General features: G+C 37.3%; 1 protein-coding gene across 1 annotated transcript; it reads left to right on the top strand.

Annotated features, from left to right (window-relative positions):
• The first annotated feature begins 4,405 nt into the window (after nt 1–4,405).
• On the top strand, nt 4,406–20,764 carry LOC127866176 (endoglucanase E-4-like). The gene is made up of 13 exons (XM_052406597.1): nt 4,406–4,530; nt 4,774–4,968; nt 5,231–5,345; nt 6,004–6,096; nt 6,429–6,599; nt 7,726–7,910; nt 8,599–8,758; nt 9,455–9,566; nt 14,953–15,103; nt 16,107–16,251; nt 18,376–18,541; nt 19,496–19,686; nt 20,613–20,764. The coding sequence occupies exons 2-13, from the start codon at nt 4,780–4,782 to the stop codon at nt 20,648–20,650; spliced, it is 1,716 nt and encodes a 571-aa protein (XP_052262557.1). The 5' UTR covers nt 4,406–4,530; nt 4,774–4,779; the 3' UTR covers nt 20,651–20,764.
• The last annotated feature ends 1,261 nt before the right edge of the window (nt 20,765–22,025 follow it).

Consider the following 22,025-nt stretch of genomic DNA (forward strand, 5'->3'; position numbering starts at 1 on the left):
AATAAATATTCTACAAATGTGTTAAATCATTATAATGACCATATAGACCTGAAGATTGATAACACAATTAACCATTAACTATATCAATATTAGCCTGATCATATTGTGATACTTACCACTGTTTTCATCTTAAGCACTTACCTTTTAATTGCATACATATTATACTGACTTTTACTAAAAACAAATCATTCATAAATAATAAACCTAGCTGAAAAAGAAATGATATGTTTGAAATATTGACCTAATAAGACTTAAGAAATGGTATAAATGGTTTGTTGTTGAAAGTTATGTAGTCTATGTACGATGAAGTTAAATTGCGTGCTACATATGGAAGTTCATTGTCAGATTTCTTTATTTGCGACGAGGGTTAATTGCAAGAGGTACTAAACGATACTATTTTATGTTTTGATTATATTGAGCACGTTTTTATAAACGTAACTAAAGAAACTATAGCAAAGACCAGTTTGCTATGTTCTTAATTCTTTTCGCAAATAATGCTGTAATGTCTTCACAAACACCGAAAAGTCTGAACAGTTCGTTTCAAAATTTAAACGTGCGATGGTAGCTTAAATTCAATATTAATAAAACGTAAGATGTTCATACAAAAACAGCTGGAACAGCATACACAATATTATAATACAGAGTCACTATGAAGCATCATTTCATATAATTAGATTGTAAATTGTCAAGTTTTGGATCGTTGATGCAAACCATTCGAGATTTATCAGATAAGGTTTGAAATGTAGTTGGTCATTATATTTAATAACAAAACAGACGCATGTTCCTGTAAACTATGCTGATCCTGTTTGATACATATGTTGCATTTGTACTTATTTAATCTTGTGATGTTAGGGATGTTCCGATATCGAAGGACGACTTTTGAAATTAAGTGTAAAAATGAGTACTTCAAATGCATTAGCATTCTTGAATATATAACACGATACATAATGAATTGTATAGTATTATATAAAGTTGCATACTTTAAATCAATCAAAGTCCATATCATATACTGCACAATATATATGCGATATGCTAACAAAACTGTAAAGTACTATAATAATTGGTAAACAAAGGTGAGAGACTCACTTTAGCATGCGCATATTCACGATGTATGGTTATATCCTGAATCGGTAAATAGTCTTGTGTTCCCATGTTCAAAGTATTCTTAATCGATATGTTTATGGGTTTAAGGAGAAATTGTTAAATAGTTCATAAACATAAAATAAAGTATTGAAAAAAAAAGAATTATCAGATCACCTTGACGTAATTAAAAACTATATGAATGTCTATCAAAATTCAGACTACCAACACAAACTTTAACAATTGAAAACTGGTAGTTATATCAATATCACAAACAAAGAAACGAAAATGATAAATGTATTATACACATAAAATAGAAAATTAGTATCATATTGTTATAATTGTTTCCAATTATTTTGACACTGGCGTCATAATGTAAGAATTCCTTTAAAATGTATTCTTAAAAAGCGCAAGTGTTATTATACAGGTCTGATTACAAACGTTAATTAGTTTGTTAATTTCTATTTTGCATCGATATGCATGTGCATGCTTATTTGTTATTTTTATTTATATATAATTATGTAACCGTAATTACTTAATCTATATCAATAATTTATATGATCTGTTTTGTAGAGGGAGGGGCTGTAGATGTACAATTTTTACATTGTGACCGTACAAACCTTACCAGGCTCGTCTCATTCTATACATAGATGGTGACGTCACTACGTCAGTAAGACCGGTGTGTACACAATGGGCTCATCTCACGAAAGCACATGCATAGACAGATGGGGAAAATTGGTCAACACCTGAACAACGTGAGGGGTAATCCTCAATAAGGCCATTGAAATATTCATTCATGATTATAACTCGCGTTCCTGTCTGTATATATAGAGCAGGGCTAATACTACTCACGTACATTTTTAATATTCCGCTCAATTGTTCATACATTTAACCAAATTAATATTCACATCTCTATAGACCGACAAGGATATTTGAAATCGTTAATATAGTATTAATAATGCAACTGTTGGTGCTTGCAATAGTATACTTTACATAATGCACCATTTAATTTCAATTCGGCAATTATATGGTCTATACCAGGATCTGTTGTGATCTTCAATGTAGGAACGAAGGTTGGCAGGAAAGACACTCGTTTTAAGCAAAGGACATAAATGTGTACTGCTTAACTCCCTTCTTTAACAAATGTTGGACACGTGAATGCGATTGTTTCGGTGATGGCAATACTGTGTTGCGGGTGTATGTACGTGAGCATTGTGTATTGCACGTAAGAATTTTATTACACGCATTTAACGTAGAGCATAACTCGGGATGACTATGACATCTAAAGATAAATGAAACGTACGTATTGAAGATTGTGCATATATAGTCGCCCGAATTGAAAATAAACGAAAACACGTTGTGTAGAAAATATGTAATAGGCTTCATGTCATTGTATTCAATTATATCTTGAGGATGACGCTAATTGTGTTGGGTCTCATACGGTGTGTGGGCTCAAACAGGTGACAACATTTATTCTGGTCGGGTCCGCGTGTAACAATGTTTAAATTCGGGTACAATTTGGTAAAGATTGAAAATTTTTAAATACAAAATCATGAAACTGCATTAAATAATGTGTTCATTGATTGCACAACTTATAAGAGAGTTTACAAAGTAAGACTTATAGAAATGTGTATCAATTACAAAAAATAATTAATCAATGATGTTATTACTAAACTATTGAATCATGTGATTAGTTATTAGTGTAACACCAAATTATAAAAAATAATTCTTAGAATTTAAAGACACAGTGGTCATTCTTTAAACATGATTTACTGGCTGAAATGAGATGCATCAATTGTCAACCTAACGTAAAGGCCTCTTATAGTAAAGGGTCCTTTTCACAGATTTTTGCATGTTTTAGAGTTTGTCATTAGTTGCTTTATATTGATAATTGTAAACATTGGCAATAAAAAGCTCCAGTGAAAAATCGAGAATAAAATTGATAAAAAGAAAAAAGTAACCCACAACTGGGTTCGAACCACTGACCCCTGGATTCCTGGAGTAAAAGTATAAACCATTTAGACCACTCGGCCACCCGCGCTCATGTTATACCGAACGTATTTTATACTCTATATAAGCAATCTTCGTAGTTTTACAAAATATAACGACAACAACAGAACTCTCCAAATTATTCAATCGTTTCGCGTTGCAACGCTTTATAATTTTCAGGTTTTTAAATCGTCAAAAGATGCATATATTGGCTATTTAGAGCATGGTAAATGTTCAGTATTACTGTTTCCTCACAAATATCATAACTAAAACGAAAATTTTTCAAATCTGAAACAACTTTTTTTAATTTTGTCAATTTACCAAAACGTGAAAAGGCCCCTTTAAGGTATACATTACGAATGAAGATTTCCCTTTTTCCGAACAAGCTTGTAGCAATAAGAGTGTTGCATCTATAGTAACGAGCAGTACCGGTCTCTTCATATCAGTACAAATGAAGTGCACCAGCTGCCATTATTGCACAAGTCCTACAGACCTGTTGAACACAGTAAAGACGCTACAGGGCCCACCATCCCGATGGCTTTCATGGACATGCTAGTGCTTCCAGTGCTAAATTGCAAATTGCAACTGTTCATGCAAAGCATTTGGGGATTTTGAAACATTTTATTAGAGTGCATACCTTACACTAGGCTAATACTAAATCCAGATTGAATGACAAGCATTATAATTCAAATTCGAATCAAATATAAATACAAGTTAATGTATGTTGGTTTAAATTCCATTTAACAACTAATAGGTTTGAAGCAAACTAGAACAACAAAATAAACATTATGAAATATTATCTTTGATATGTTTCGTGTGGGTGGACAATTCTTAAAAACAACATCACCATTAGTATAAGCAACTAATGATTCAAACCTGTCTCCCAACAGTCAAGACACAGACATGCCTACAACTCTACGACAGGCAACTATTTTTTCGGTCCTTGGAAGTCGTAGTCGTTTATTGTTGCTTTAAGAGAAGGGGCTTAAGTGAACTTATCTTAAACAAGCACACTGGAATTGATTCCTTTCAAAAAATATATATAGTATAATGTTAAAACGTACAAATATACATGTTCGAATGTTCGCGTTATATATAAATTAACCTTATTTGTCGATATTAGTTTAGTACAATTACATAAATTTGATGAAAGATATGTTCTCTAAGATCGCCAGCTTATCAACCCAATGAAGTAACAGAAAGATCAATATTCAAAAGATTATATTCCACACCGTTTAAGACAATAATCGCCTGTGTCAACCATTTGACATTAAAGTTTTATCTTATCATTCTTCATTCGTTACCTTCTTGTCTTTAAGTTCATTAACTAGTGCAAACAAATGGTGTTTTCACGCCTTATCGCTTGTTATGAAATTGATTTTGATTCATATAAATTAAGGTCTACCGGATGTGTCCCGTTAAAGAAGGGCTATGTGTTGACTGCTTTACATCTGAGAAATAGTATGTTGTCGTATGTTGTTGTTGATGAGTTGTTATTGTGTTAACAAAGCGACGTATTCAGTATCTATCTATCTATATATATATATGTTCATCATTTACTATGATTGTGATTGATATACTTTATATTACTTCATTTTTCTTTTCAATGGATAAGGAGACCTGTTCTGTTTGGCTGAATTTTAAGATATAAAAAAATCTATATACATGATTTTATTCAATAATACAACTTACTGGCTCTCATAGAAGACCATGTCGACCGCACTGTTACTTCTCCTCTGGAATGGCCTGTTTGGTGTCGTGGTCGCAGTGACCGCTCCTGTGACAATAACGCAGGACTGGGGAGGCCGCTTCCAGGGTGACCTCACGTTTACTGTTCCTGAAAATATGGCCGGATGGGAAGTGAAACTTAACTTCTCGGCTCCAGTTGGAAAGATCGACGTACGGCTATTTTATGTAGTTCAGTTTGCTGAAACTGAAAATGTATTGAAACAACTTTTGCGGACATGACTGTATGTGTTTTGAGTCGGAAATTGCTTTTAAATAATATATAACACATTATTCTTCATAATATATGTGCACTGTCTATAAACCTGAATGGCACTTGCATACACTTTTTGCTTTTTTTTAAACTGGCTTGCGCTTTCGTAAAATGTTTTGCCCTTCTTAGAATAAACTGGCATGACATCATCATTTAAATCAGGAATGGATGGGTGACGAGGTCAGTCGTTCAGCGGACAACACGCAGATCCTGCTGGTCAACAAGCAGCATACAGGAGTCTTGGCAAAGGGAGACTCACTGCATATCCAAATGTTCGGTGAGAACTATTTGTACTATAAGGTCGAATGACATTATTTTTGGAACAAATACACACGCATTAAGCGTTTGAGTATTCATTGCTGCGTATAAATTAGAGAAATATTTAAAATGAATATGTTTGGAAATTGTATTGTATTTTTATGCTACAATGTCTCATATGTGCTCCTGGGGTTTAATGAAAATATTAATTGTCTGAATTATGCTTCAATCATGTAAGTCAAAGTGAAGCATAAAATGAAGCTTATTGTGACAAAATGATAACGCGAGCCTACTCTTTCAATCGTATTTAATGTACGTCCCCCCTTTTCGCGCCTTTTCAGTCGTTAATAATCCGGAGCAGTTATGCGTTTAATGTACCTGTTTTGTATTCCGAACCCAAGAATTTGCATGTTGTTATTTTTACGTACATAAACAAATAGTCGACATAATGGTGGGACTTGTTTCATGAGACACCCAGGTAAACTGATGTTATCTGAAATATAAACAAATACTTTCCATGATTAGAATAGCATAAAACATGTTTTGTCTTTAAAAACACAAAACCAATTCTAAAACAGGAACTAAAGTCATTGGATTCAGATGTGTGTTTTTTTTTTTAAATAATTATATCTATTTCAATAACCATAGAACAATAACACAAGCACTTTCATTTTCAGTCACTCACCCGGGCACAAAAGCACCATCAGGAATAGGGGAGCTAATCAATCTGGGTCATGACAACTTCGTGCCACCTTCGGCCCCGCCTGACCGTACGTTGACATGTTCTGTTTAGAACATCTTATCCATGGTTGCAAACAAACGCCCGCATTGAAATTATTGATTAGATCTGTTCTTGTGATAGGCCATGATAATGCATTCCATTACAATGTAATACTGACATTATACATATTTGGAATGGCGAATACATGAAAGCTATCAATATTGTTAGGTTATCTTTTAAATAAATGGAATGAAACTACGAACATTCAGTACGCTTCAGTGTCTTTAGTAATGTAAACAAAAAAGTAAAAAATATTATTGTATCAAACAATCATGCGCGAGACAGAGTATTACGAATCAAGGTTCTGTTTTGTAAATATAGATGATGGTACAAAGTATGATCTCAACGAGGTCCTAGAAAAGTCCATCCTGTTCTTTGAGGCCCAGAGGTCTGGTAAACTGCCGGCAACTAACCGTATCCCTTGGAGAGGGGACTCCGCCCTAGGCGACCGGGGCGACAACGGAGAAGATCTGACGGGCGGTTGGTATGACGGTAAGAACATATGGTGGACATGGTAATACTATTTGATATACAATGATTTATTCAAATAATGAATAATATAATATGCATGTATTTAATGATTGTATTGAGACAATTAACTAAAAGCAAAACGGGAAGATTTGTATGATGGTCGGTAAGAAATAGTATGTGATGACATAATGGAAATTGTGTGATTGTCACATCGAAACAATTGATGACTAGCAAGAGGAACAAAGGTGGCTTGACGATAACAGATGTTGTGGGATCATAGAATTAAAACCATTAACATCGTATTGAGTCAATTATTTATTATAGAGGCGTAAAGAGTGATGGTAAGAGTTGTTTTGGGACCATAGAATTAGAATATGTTAATGATCTTTTTTTAAACAATTAACAAAGAAAGGCTAATAGTTGGATATGAGGATTTGCAAGAAGGAAAGAGTGTTGTGACGGTAAAATTTGCCCAAAGATCTTAAAATAAAATGATTTTTATTATGCAAATGACCATAATCAATTAATCGTTTTAATCTTTCATTATATCCATGTCACGAAATGGTTCATATGTTGATAAAGCCAATCTGGCTGCAAGCTCACTTTTTTTGTACATATACTGTTAATTATCCAGCGTTCGTATACAGTGTCATATAGCAACATAATTATTCACTGGCGATATAATATGCTTTGGCAACTTTTTAGTATGCTGTGCTTTTGTTATGGACAGGCCAGTATGAGTCGTGATAATTTTGTTACAGTTAAACGCAATAATAGGGGATATTTGTTGGACTCGGTGGATTATCGATTTTAATTCACGCGTGATCATGAAAATAATATTTTATATATTTTTTCTATGATCAATAGTGAATTAAAATCGATATTTTTTTATTTTATGTTGTTTTTTTTCACAGTTTTATACATTGTTAAACAGTTTAACTAAAGAATTTCGCTGGGATAATGACGTCATTTCCTCAAAACAATAACGTCATTTCACAGTAAACAGTAAAAATTATCGATATTTTTCACTGTTAATTTTCACTGTTTGAAACAGTGTAATTATCAGTTTTAATTCACTGATATTTCTCTATAAACCACCGGAAAGCTTAAAATAAAACGCAATTAGTATATAAACCATGTTTCCTAGCCGGGGACCATGTGAAATTCAACTTTCCGATGGCGTTTTCCGTGACGTCACTGGCATGGGGACTTCTAGAGTTCAAGGACGCATATTCTGATTCCGGGCAGCTGGAATACATGTACGACAGCATCCGATGGCCACTAGATTACCTTCTCAGATGCCACGTATCACCACACGTTTACTACGTGCAGGTATAAGTCCGAGGATGTAAGTGATTTTTGTTGAGAGTAAAAGGGCTCATCTTTCCAATGTGATTATCGGGTTGCTATAGTGATTTTTCTCAACCGACATAAGACAACATGATATATTTTCCATGACATGACTTTGGATTACTAATGGAGACTGAAGTGTAAAGAATATAAGTCGCTACTTCTGAGTATGTTTCATGTAAACAGCTGGAAAGAAGGCTTTAGCGTTGCTGGGGCTATACTGGTCGCTGTATTGTATAGTTTAATGGAAATCATTGATTTGTTTAGGCGCAAACTGTATTGATCGTTAAAAACAAAAATTAAACAATTAAAATAGCTTTAAGATTTGTGTCTCTCATCGGAATCTCAATCGATTGTCGTTATGATCTCCTCGATCGCGTGAAAAAAAGGGTTCATTAATTTTCAGAATAGCAAACATTTATTAACCTAGATCGTTAATATTACTATTGAACCGCTCATACGAAAATGGGTCTTATGTCATATTCTTTCATCGTAGCTCCAGGCCTGCTTGCGAATAAGCGAAGTCTTGTCAGGATCTATCTTGTCCGCAAAATGGCATGCAATGTTTATTTCGTGGTCTCAATACTGGACAGCGTAACACCTGACCAGACTGCACGAACGCGCATTATTTGCGTGACCCAGGTTATATTCCCCATATGTTGTCATCAAGGTCGGGGACGGTGGCCAGGACCATTCCTACTGGGGCAGGCCTGAGAACATGACAATGCCACGCCCCGCCTACAAGATCGACGAGACACATCCCGGAAGTGACGTAGCTGCTGAGACCGCCGCAGCCTTCGCCGCTAGCTATTTGGTGTTCAAAAACAAAAGTAACGTAGCATTTTTAATGAAATTAAAATGTTTATGTTGCATGCTGTTACGTGATATTTATCTACAAGAAATTTTATTTTGAATTAAACATTGCAACGTGTAAATTACATTACCAGCCTTTTGCTTACAATTATGAAAGCCAACTAGCATTTAATATTTTTACATTAAATGTTAACATAAAAAAGATGTGTTTGTGAAACACTACGTGTGAAACATTATGTCCCGCCCCCCTATATTTGACCTTTGACCTTGAAGGATGACCTTGACATTGATGATGATATACCTTTCACCACTCAAACTGTGCAGCTCCATGAGATACACATGCATGCCAAATACATGTACCAAGTTGCTTCAATATTGCAACAGTTATGGCTAATATTAAAGTTTGACGCAAACAAACAAACCAACAAACAGACAGGAAAAAAACAATATGTCCCCCAGTATACTCTGGGGGACATAAAAAGTAACGAATACATATTTCTTCCAAACTTGTTTAGCCATTCCGTGGTAGTATGTGTAACAAATAAATACCACTTATCTGACAGACGTCTATATTTCCTTTTACAAAGGCAGAGATCTTGACTGGGGGGCGCTTCGTTCCCTGAGACTCGTGCTCAAATAGCAACTTATGCATGAAAGTCACAATTTGTGTATAACAGCTTCTGAACAAGCAATACAAACATCTTTTAAAACAGATGCTACGTTCGCCACTCAGCTGCTGAATCACGCCAAAACGATGTTCCAATTTGCCGAGGCCTTTCCAGGCAAATACTCCGACAGCGTCAGCGCGGCTGCTGGATTCTACAGGTAAAGCGTATAGTCATCTAAAATTAATTTGTTTCATTTATGATGCAACGAATAATCAGTTATTAAAACTGAAAGTATAAGGATTCGATAGCGCCGAGGTAGTGAATAGATTTGTGTTCCATTTAATACTGATAGTAACAGGATTCGATAGCGCCGGCATATTGAATAGATTTATGAATCGCCTTTCTACTTACATATAGACTTTCACCACCAGGGGGTAAGACCGGAGTGTCAAAGAAAGCCAATCTGAGTGAATTGGACATTTATTGCAAAATGTCGTAAACTTTAACAAAAAAAACTAAATTTTCCTTCTACCTGCTGGGCGAGTAAGATAAAACCGCCTTATTACATGTAAACGCAAAAACCACACATGAAGGTACATACTAGTAATAACAGGCATACATAAAATCATACATGGGAAGGCAGGCAAGAAAACATGATTGGCAAAATAGAGAGAATTATAACTGCATAAATCTGCATGACAATGTTAAAAGGCCCAAGACAAAAGCACACATAGAAGTCAACATGAACTGAAGAAAAAAATTATATGTGTATATATAAATCTACAGCGGAGGCGGAATGGAGGTGCGATATTTTCCAAGCAACTTTCTGCTAACAGCGTTCTCTAAGACTGCAAGAAGAGCGCTTTCCTCGAAAGGACGCTAGGCGCGGGTGACGCTAACTGACACGTGACTCAGATCCCAGCGCCCGATTGGCTTATCAGTTATGCAAAGGACGCTAGGCGTGGGTGACGCTAACTGTCACGTGACCCAGATCCCAGCACCCGATTGGCTTATCATTTATGCAAAATTAAGCAATCAATTGGCAATATTCCCATCCGCCTCGCGTTTCCAAGTTCGATTCATAAAACCTTTTATGTGTGCATAAAATTTGATTTATGAATCGCCTTTCTACTAACATAGTGACTTTCACCACCAGGGGATTACGACGGAGTGACAAAGAAAACCAATCTGAGTGAATTGGACATTTATTGCAAAATGTCGTAAACTTTATTAAAAACAACTAAATTTTCCTTCTATCCTGCTGGGCAAGCAAGAAAAACCGCCAAACGTGAAACGACGTTTCACGCCCGCCCAGCTGGAACCCCCGGTGGCATGAAGAGATACAGCTTAAGAGCCGTATTGAACAGATCAAAAACAAATTAACTACAGTTCTATAAGAGAATGAATATATACAAAAGTGTACATGCAAGAGCAGCTTGAAACTGTTGCCGGCTTCCGTTTGCTCCGAGGCACCTGGAAGTTAATTAAAATTGCATGAATATATTGACGTGATACCAAGTAAGGCATGCCTGTGGTCTGCACTGCACGACAACGAATGCCTTACTGTATATGTAGGGTGTTACTGCACCGCAGCTCGCCTAACTAAATAGCCACTGGCAAACAAATTAGGATTTCTTCACCGCAGCACCCATAAATAATAGCCACTGGCAAACAAATGGAATATCTGCACCGCAGCTCCCCTAAATGATAGCCACAAACAAACACATTGGGGTATCTGCACCGCAGTTCCCATAAATAATAGCCACTCGCAAACAAATGGGGATTGTTGCACCGCAGCTCCCCTAAATGAATGCCACAAGCAAACAAATTGGGGTATCTGCACCGCAGCTCCCGTAAAAAATAGCCACTCGCAAACAATTGGGGATATCTGCACCGCAGCTCCCCTAAATGATAGCCACAAGCAAACAAATTGGGATATCTTCACCGCAGCTCCCATAATGAATAGCCACTGGCAAACAAATGGGAATATCTGCACCGCTGCTCCCCTAAATGATAGCCACAAGCAAACAAATTGGGGTATCTTCAGCGCAGTTCCCATAAATAATAGCCACTGGCAAACAAATGGAGTTATCTGCACCGAAGCTCCCCTAAATGATAGCCACAAGCAAACAAATTGGGGTATCTGCACCGCAGCTCCCATAAATAAAGGTTACTGGCAAACAAAATTAGGGTATCTGCACCGCAGCTCCCCTAAATGATAGTCACAAGAAAACAAATTGGGGTATCTGCACCGCAACTCCCATAAATAATAGCCACTGGCAAACAAATGGGGATATCTGCACCGCAGCTCCCCTAAATGATAGCCACAAGCAAATAAATTGGGGTATCTGCACCGCAGCTCCCATAAATAATGGCCACTGGCAAACAAATGGGGATATCTGCACCGCAGCTCCCCTTAATGATAACCACAAGCAAACAAATTGGGAAATCTGCACCGCAGTTCCCATAAATAATAACCACTAGCCAACAAATGGGACATCTGCACCGCAGCTCCCCTAAATGATAGCCACAATGCAAACAAATTGGGGTATCTGCACCGCAGCTCCAATAAATAATATCCACTGGCAAACAAATGGGGTATCTGCACCGCAGCTCCCCTAATTGATAGCCGGTGACGCCAAAATTTATAACCAATGGCAAACAACGATAATAAAACAAGGGTCAAACCGTCACCATATAACGGCAGGCAAAAAGTCCTTAGCTTCTATTTGAGAGAATGCCAATGAGCAGCTCAAATAGCTGCCCGGATATTCGACAGAAGCTTGAATTGCCCGTCAGCAGAAAGGTGGCAGCCATCTGACGCAAAATTCTTGTTCTTCGCTTCCGGAGACCAGAAAACCTTCATCCTCCATAGAAATGCCTTGTTGGGAAAGCGGGATTTAAGTGTTGTGTTCAATGATGAATTTACCTTGTCCACTCTGGCATTGAACCAATGCACATCCACTTGAAACCTAGTCCTGATTGTAGGTTCGCAACGATGAAGTTCTTGGCTTACAATGACCTTTGCTACTTTAATGTTTGATATTGCCTCATACACAATGTCGCAAATTTGTTCATCGATGGTTTCCACCGAAACGTCCTTGTATAAATCGTTAGTTCCCACGAGCAGAACCAAAATCTCTGGAGAATAATCTGCAACGAATTCCATTTTCCCGTTTAGTGACCTAGCTCGAGCTCCAGGAAATCCAGTGAACTGCACCATTGTCCCGAGTTGTAGGCCCCAACGGTAATTTAGTCCATCTCTTGATCGAATGAAATCTATCAAACGTGAAACAAACGAATGAACAAACAATTGCGCCTTTATGGACTGCCGCCATCTTGGGATTCCGGAAAACAAAGGAATTCGCACGAAACACTAAAATGCACACACAGTCCAGCTGCCACCGATCACTACCCAACGCAAGCAAGTAAATCGATGTCTTAAACAACCGATAACATAAACGTATACCTCGAATTTCCACACACACCCACACACACACAAAATTATATGTGTATATATAAATCTATAGCGGAGGCGGAATGGAGGTATGATATTTTCCAAGCAACTTTCTGCTAACAGCGTTCTCTAAGACTGCGAGAAAAGCGCTTTCCTCGAAAGGACGCTAGGCGCGGGTGACGCTAACTGACACGTGACTCAGATCCCAGCGCCCGATTGGCTAATCAGTAATGCAAAGGACGCTAGGCGTGGGTGACGCTAACTGTCACGTGACCCAGATCCCAGCGCCCGATTGGCTTATCAGTTATGCAAAATTAAGCAATCAATTGGCACAATTCCTATCCGCCTCGCGTTGCCAAGTGGGAGGCGGAAAACTACAACGGGCGAGGCATGGTCAGGGGTGATAACCCCAAAAAAGGGTTAGGGTAATGGTTAGGGTTAGGGGTCGGGTTAGGGTTAGGGTTGGGTTTAGGCTAACCCAAACCCTAACCCGACCCCTAACACTAACCCAAACCCTAACCCTAACCCTCTAACCCCCCCCCCCCCCCTTGCGTAATACCATACCATGCCTCGCCCGTTGTAGTTTTCCGCCTCCCCAAATTCGATTCATAAAACCTTTTATGTGTGCATAAAATTTGAGTTGTGTTCCATTTAAAACGAATACATGAGGTTACAACGAATGTATCAGCTTTTATTATGAAAGTATTCAACATTGTTTCTTCTGATGATGACTGATTTTTATGAATCAATTTATTAAAGATGAAAACATAAACTATGAGCGAAAGTATCGATTTGTTATCAATGAGCTGATAAGGGTTGTGAAGGCAGGTAAAGGGTGATTATAAATAAACAAAACTTAATTAATCATGATGTTGCCGCATGTATACCAAGTTATAAATGTACCAGCCTGTATTGTAATGTAACTATAGCAGTATTTCAATATAACGAACAAAATGCCCATGCAAGTCTGCAGGCTTAGTTGATTACATTTAATTAGCGCGTACGAATCTTAAACGTTAGTCTTGTGTAACTGTTTATCTGACTGCGTCCAGAGTAAGCACGGCGTAATCCAGCAGTAAAACACAGCGGTGTATCCGTATACGTTGCCAACTTCCCGACACCTTTGAGCCTCGTTGTTAATTTATAAAAATTAAAGAGACACACATGTGTTATGGTGTTTACTTATAAACAATGCTGCTAGTTTATGTTAAGCCTGTCATCGCAATGCATTCACCACACTTCTGTATTCTTAAATATGTTATTTGTAATGACAGACATTTTCCATATCTTATTGGTCAATTTTGTACATTTTACTGATAGAGAATGCATTTTAACTGTATGTTGAAAATTCATGCATATTCATGAATGTGTGGAGCAAAATATTTAAAATATAACATTATTGCGTAATGAGGGTTTGTTGTCTGTAAACAAAAAAAATTGAAAATATTTCGAACGGTAAAAAATATATTTGCATAAACAGTATTTAGATTAAGCTTATTTCAATATCTAGATTACTTCTGAGATTTTCATTAATGCACTTATTGTTTTAACTATCGTGGACTTGAATAATAAATATAAGAAGCAGCATCCGCATGAGTGGTTTGTATTTGCCTTAAATAGGCGGTGACACCAAAAGTGATGAGTTCATGCGCAAAAAGTTCTATGTTGATTTGGCAATAAGACAAACAAGCCACAACCACAGAACCTCGGGCGGCTCCATATGCTTGTCGTAAGGCAGTTTGTCTACAGAGCCGGATATCGAAGATTCGAGTCTCACACAAGGAAAGTTCTGACATGGCTGGTTGCCGACCAAGCAGCTACTGAAATCGTGGTGTACGGATTACCTTGATTGCAGGCGCATGGCATAAAACTAAAAGATAGTAACTGAAAAACAGCGGATTATTAATCACAGTGCCTCATACTTCAAAACGAGCTGACGTTGATTCTAAATCGGTTTAACTGCGTAAGGGATCATAGCCACTGTCGCAGTAAAATGTGTGCTTTTTGTCAATATCTTATACTGCTGTTGTTTGGCCCACGACATGTCCTGGACTGGGACGGCGTGCTGTACCTCGCCACATTGGACCCTTATTTCATGCAGGTGTCTTTGTCCATATTTGTGTATTTGAACCATTGATTTTGCTAGGTCCTTCAACGTCACAGATGAGATGTGCTGGGGAGCGGCATGGCTGTATCTTGCCACTAGCGACCCCCATTACCTGCAGGTGGCCGAGCGCAACTACATTACCGGGGCCGCCTGGGGACAGTCCTGGGACGAAAAAAACTCCGGATGCATGGTGGGTTCATATTCCTTTAGAAAACGGATTGTATTTCAATTTGTTATTGGAATTTATCTTCCTCTGGAAGACATGTTTTATTTCAAAATAAATGTTACAGTAGGTCTAAAATGAAAAAATATTAACTTCAGTATAAAAGTATACAGTAGATCGAACTTAGTTCATACTTGTAGAAATTGTTGCGGGTGGTGTGCGTTTTTTAGACATAACAAATACAAGGTACATTTAAAATGATATCATATATCTTAATCATTGTTAGTTGTGCGTTTCATCAATCGTTACGTTGAAACATATATAATACTGCTTAAGATAATTGTATTAGCACTTTTGGTAATTAATGGGCTTTATTTTATACCTAATGATAAAGTATGACATTTCTGCAGTGAAATACCAACAGTAAAATAAACAAATTGTAAGTTTTCACGGGTGAAAATAACACATTTTCGGAACTACTGTTTTTATTTTTAGATTATTATATCAAGATTTTTTATGATCACGAGTGAATTAAAATCGGTATTCCACCGAATCCAACAAATTTTATTTTTTATTTTATGCTTTTTTCAACGTTTATTTACATTGTAAAAGAGTTTAACTGGAGAATTTCGCTGGACTAATGAAGTCATTATGTGTATTGAAATGTATTGAGGCACACCACGGGAGAAAGGGTAAATTTTCAGCGAAAGGGAAACAGTTGTTAATTATTTTCTTGAAAAAGTGGCATAAAAAACAACAGAAAATGTGTTAATGTCAGTGTAAAATCGTTTGTTATTTCACTCCTGATTATATGAAAATAATATTTTCACTCGTGGCGAAAATATATTTTCTATGATCACTCGTGAAATAACAAACGATCTTACACTGACATGAACAAATATCCTCTATATATCTGTATTAAAAATCGCACTTGTTGGTCGTTCATTCATAAAACCATGACTTGATTTTGTAATTACTTTTAATTAACATAACGTGCAATATTTGGATGTTTAACAATTTCAACTTGCAGGTGCTGCTTTACAAAGTGACACAGAAGGCTCAGTACAAGACCGACATCATTGCCACGTTCGCCGACTGGATGCCTGGAGGCAGTATCCCGTACACACCTAAGGGTCTTGCATACCGTTCACAGTGGGGCAGCAACCGCTACTCAGGTAAGATGGGTGTACTATCCTTTACACGCCTAGGGGCATCTACTTTCGCGAAATGCAGGGTAGCAATTGATATTAGGGTACGATTTGGGTTACAGCCATGCACACCACTCACATGGGGGGCAGTAACCGCTCCTAAAGAAAGATGGGTGTACTATCGCGTACACTCCTAAGGGCATCGCCTATCGCGAAATGCAGGGCAGCATTTGATACTAGGGTAGCATTGGAGTATAATGGTACTATTGGGATACAATCAATCCCACCACTCACAGTGGGTCAGAAACTGCTACTCAGGTAAGATGGGTGTACTATCCCGTACACGCCTAAGGGAATCGCATATCGAGCAATGCAGGGTAGCAGTTGATACTAAGGTAATATTGGGATACAAATCAGCACACCACTAACAGTGGGGCAGCAACCTCTACTCATGTGAGATTGGTGCATATCCCGAACACGCATAAGGGTCTCGAACATATTTAACAATGAGGCGCCAAAATATATTCCATTAAGATTGGGGCAGTATCCCTTACAGAACAACGGAACTTGGATACGCCTTAAACTGCGGCAGCAACCGCTTCTCGAGTTAGGCCGTGGCACTCCCCCGTACACGACATACTGATCTTGCATACCGATCACGCCAGGGTAGCAACTGGTTCTCAAGTTTTACAGAGACACGATCCCGTACACGCCCATCGGCATCGCCTAATATTTATAGTTGGTCAGCAAGCGCTACTTTTTGTAAGAAGTGTGGGCACCACTATAACGTTTGTTTTCGCGTTGGTGCAGACAGTTTGCTGTCATTTGTTATTGTATGTTTTACGAGAGTGATTGCTCAACAAAAGATACATTTAGCAAACGTGTGTTCTACAAAAATATATGCACGTAATATTTAATAAGTAGTTTTTACACATGTTGAAATATGGTCAATAATTATTAAATTCTGTTCACCCGTGGTAAAACAGAACACTTTGGTCAACCGTTGTTGATATCGCCGTATGCGTGTATTCAGTCCACTGATTGTCAATGGACGTGCGTGTATATTCAGTCCACTGATTGTCGATGGACTTGTGTGTATATTTTGTCCACTGATTGTCGATGGACCTGTGTGTATATTCTGTCCACTGATTGTCGATGGACGTGTGTGTGTATTCTGTCCACTGATTGTCGATGGACTTGTGTGTACATTCTGTCCACTGATTGTCGATGGACGTGTGTGTATATTATGTCAACTGATTGTCGTTGGACTTGTGTGTATATTCTGTCCACTGATTGTCGATGGACGTGTGTGTATATTCTGTCCACTGATTGCCAATGGACGTGTGTGTATTTTTGTCCACCGATTGCCGATGGACTTGTGTGTATATTATGTCAACTGATTGTCGATGGACGTGTTTGTATATTCTGTCCACTGATTGTCGATGGACGTGTGTGTATATTATGTCAACTGATTGTCGATGGACTTGTGTGTATATTCTGTCCACTGATTGTCAATAGGACTTGTGTGTATATTCTGTCCACTGATTGTCGATGGACGTGTGTGTATATTATGTCAACTGATTGTCGATGGACGTGTGTGTATATTATGTCAACTGATTGTCGATGGACGAGTATGTCTATTCTATCCACTGATGATAAGTGGACAGGTGTGTATATTTTGTCCACTGATGATCAGTGGACGTGTGTGTATATTTTGTCTTCTGATCATGGGTTGACGTGTGTGAATATTGTGTCCGCCTATGAGCGATAGAGTGTATGACGTGTGTATTATTCCAAATGATAAACCATGCCATTTATTCATAATTCGTATATTTTTTCTATCTATTGTGACAACATGACACGGGTATATCTGATGTGTATATTATATCGACCCATGCAGATCACATGACACTTATTGCTGATGCTAACATGATACTAAATGATATTGCATATGATATTAGAAAATCGTATTACTTTTGTTAATAATATTTCTATCCAACTCTTTCAAATACAAAACACTTTTTTAAAGCGTGTGTATTATGCACCCATGTTGATCACATGACACGTACTGCTAATGTGTGTATCGTATGCACCCATGTAGATCACATGGCATGAATTGCTAATGTGTGTATATTGTGTCCGCCCATGTAGCAAACATGGCCCTGATCGCTATCATGGCGTCCCTGCAAGGAATTCACACCAAGCAGTACCAACGGTGGGCGGAGTCGCAGATCAACTACATGCTTGGAGACAACGGGCGGAGCTACGTTGTTGGCTTCGGAACGAACCCTCCCACACAACCACATCACCGCGGAAGGTTACTTAACATCCTTTTGCATATTGAATTATGACGAGTGGATGTAAGCCACTTGTTCTAATTGATATTAACATTACGGGGACACAGCAGTCGAACTGGGCGAAAGTTACTCCAAGTTTCGTAGCATTGATTGCCCATAATTCGTTATCAATGCAATTGAGATCTTAAAACGATAGACGAGTAGTTGATGTACTTGAGGCTAGTATCTTTAAGATCAAGGTCAAACGTAGAAGTAAAGTCAAATTGTGGGTCGTTTAATGAGTTTTCTCCATAACTCTACCTTTCGCTAATAACGGCCAAAATTGTATTTGAACGGCCAGATATGTAATTAATTTCCACTGAAATCGAAAAATGTAAGGGTTAGCATGTCGGCTAATTTTATTTTCGTGAACTTTTGTACGCTTTCCCACGTTAATATGGATATAATGTTACACGCTGAAATCCTCCCAATCACTAGCACATTCTTTGGTTACTTTTTGTGAATTTAAAGTTGATGTAGCGTTTATTGTCGAATGTATCTAAATTAATCACATATAAAACATTTGTTTTGTTTTATTTATTATGATCTTAATAAGCAAACATAATAGAATTGTTCACCTGAAATACCAAACCAAGTTGCACGTCTGCATAAACAATTGTGCAGGTTGGGTAAGAGGAAACAAACAACAGTTTTTACGGCTTATCACTTCAACAATCTCTTGGAATAATATAGCCACATGATAATTAAAGGCTTAAAATCATAGTACAACAGTTATGGAATATACATTTCGGTGTGTTAAGTTATCGTGTCACTATTTACAATAATTGTATTATTAACTCTGTAAAGTTTTATATACTCATAAGACAATTTCTTAAAAACGCCATATAAGACATGCAGAAGGATCCATCTAAAAAGATGTTTAAGCACTCTAAATAGCCCCCAAACATCAACAATGCACAAAACGTTTCTTCCAGCTCCTGTCCAAGCGCCCCCGCCCCTTGCTCCAGTTTTAACCAGCAACAGAACGGCCCCAACCCGCACGTGCTGTACGGGGCTCTCGTGGGTGGGCCCGGGCAGAACGACGACTACACGGACAGTCGGAACGACTATGTGAAGAATGAGGTCGCATGTGACTACAATGCTGGCTTCCAATCGGCGGTAGCAGGTAACGTATTTCTGCACATTATAGCAATGCTCTATATATATATCGTATATTCAATAGTCGGGGCACTATATGAAAAATACCCCATCAACCACCTTAAGATTGCTACCAATGGTATTTTTACTTATTCTGGCAAGGTAAAAGGTCGTTTATAACATATCAAAAGTTTACAGAATTGGATTGCCATAATTTAAGTTTGGCAATGGTCACATACATCAGTACAAGGAGGTCCATAGCGTCTATGGCTGCATTAAGAGGATTAACATGCTTCTGAACAGTTATAATTGATGATTTTCAATATACTTTTCAGGTTTCATGTTAAAATACCTTTTGTAGCAATTTGTTGGGTGCCAATGTGTATATTGACTTGACAAGGTCAAGGGCAAACAATGTGGTCAAATCACACTTTAACATGTATGTCATGATAGTATGATGATAGTGTGCCTTCATACAAAGTCACATGACATGATCACATTCAATCCATCTTAAAACTCACCAATTAACGTTGCTGTCAGACATAGCATATATACTGTGCATGAACACAACTTCATCTAATAAGTTATTATTGCACACAGTGATATGAAAACTTAGACTATATTATTAAATGTGAGTCGTTTTACGACAACACATGTGTTAATTACATAAATATAAGTTGTGTTTTAATACAGTTTTATATCATTAATGCTTTCTACATATAATATATAGACAATGTGCTTGTCGTTTTATGTCTACAAATAATTATATGCACCTGTCAACAAGATTAACATCAATTTCATGACATCGACACTGATGACACTAATTCAGGTTTTGAAAGGGCTATAGATTTATGTTATAATTGTATTTTTACTAATATTATGGTGTTGGTTTAACTTATGCTAGGTTTTAATAAAGCCTAATGTTGTCACATATACATGTAACTATAATTGCAGGAATCAAAGCTCTGTACATGCGTGGAGCCTTACCATAAATGACTGATATTGACCAACACAACGCAATTCCAGTCACTTCGTAAAACATGGTTTCCAAGTTGATTCGGTTGTATGCTGATAAAATATTCTTAACTAAAATAAAATAAACGACTTATTAAACTGAAGAAAGATTTATATGCTGCGTTGACGTACGCAAAGAACTAACTGTAAAATAATATATACATGTAGCTTACATGACCAACTTTTTATATGGATTCGTTAAGGTATTACTTTTAGAGAATGAATGGGCGAAATAAGCGCAATTGCTGGTTCTAGACCTGTAAATGATGTCACGTAAAGTTTCATGTAAGTTACGACAGAATTTTCAGTTTCAAAAAAGACCCCTTTATTAGTCTGAACGTGTAGTGGGAATTCAAAAGGTAATCATTTCAATATATTATATACGTCCATAAAAAGCATAGCCTTGTCTTTGAAAGCCTGGCATAATGCATTTACGTAACCTTCCGTCCATGAAAGGCATAAAGTTGTCCTCGGAATAGAGTCATGCCAATGAAGCTCATAACGATTTCGTGAAAATCCCGGCATTACGCATTTGCATAACGTAACGTCCATGAAAAGGTAAAATTGTGTCATGGGAAATTTTGGTTCAATATATTTGCTTCAAGTTACGTCAATGTAAAGCATGAACGTGTCATAGAAATTCCCGGCTAATTGCCGTTGCATAAAGTAACGTCCACGAAAAGCATTCCATTGTCTTGGGAAATTCTTGCTCAATGCATTTGCGTTAGGGTGCGTTAATTAAAAGCTTGAATGTGCCATTGGAAATCCTGGCTTAGTGCATTTGCGTTAAGAGAAGCATCAACGCGTCGTCGAAATGCTGTATTCATGCAAGCGCCGTCAATTATCAGCCTTACACTACACGGTGTCGAGGGAAACCCTGGTGCTATAACTATGTTTTAAGTTCCCTTACTATGTATGGATCAATACTGTATCGCCTATTAATAAACCTATCGTACAACGATATTGACCACTTGGATGAGTTACGAACTGTTAAGATTCACGCACATATATGTGTAAGAGTGGACTTAAATTTATTGAAGATATAAGAAATTAATAATTTCTTGAAATAAGTTTCAAAAATAATAGACAACGCTTATAACCATAAAAAGATATAATTAAATGATGTAGCAATAAAATATAATTAATTGCGAAACTCTGATGTTTTTGTTTGTTGCTTAGTAAAAGAATATGTCGCACTCTGTCAGGCCTGCACATTCTGACACCGAATATAGTTCGTTTTCCCAAAACCTTTACATATATTTTAAATATATCTTTACTTTTATTTTGTCGTCTGTACATTGAAAATAGATTGTGCCGATCTGATTTCACCTTTTCATTACAGTTGTATTCTTA

This window comes from Dreissena polymorpha, chromosome 2 (assembly GCF_020536995.1).
Source record: "Dreissena polymorpha isolate Duluth1 chromosome 2, UMN_Dpol_1.0, whole genome shotgun sequence".
NCBI lineage: Eukaryota > Metazoa > Mollusca > Bivalvia > Myida > Dreissenidae > Dreissena > Dreissena polymorpha.

Excerpts from the sequence above, each read along its gene's own strand:
- LOC127866176 (XM_052406597.1), top strand. The coding sequence starts at position 4,780 with ATGTCGACCGCACTGTTACTTCTCCTCTGGAATGGCCTGTTTGGTGTC. Across the intron at positions 5,346-6,003 it reads ACTGCATATCCAAATGTTCG|TCACTCACCCGGGCACAAAA; the intron begins GTGAGAACTATT and ends TTTCATTTTCAG. Across the intron at positions 19,687-20,612 it reads CTTCCAATCGGCGGTAGCAG|GAATCAAAGCTCTGTACATG; the intron begins GTAACGTATTTC and ends CTATAATTGCAG.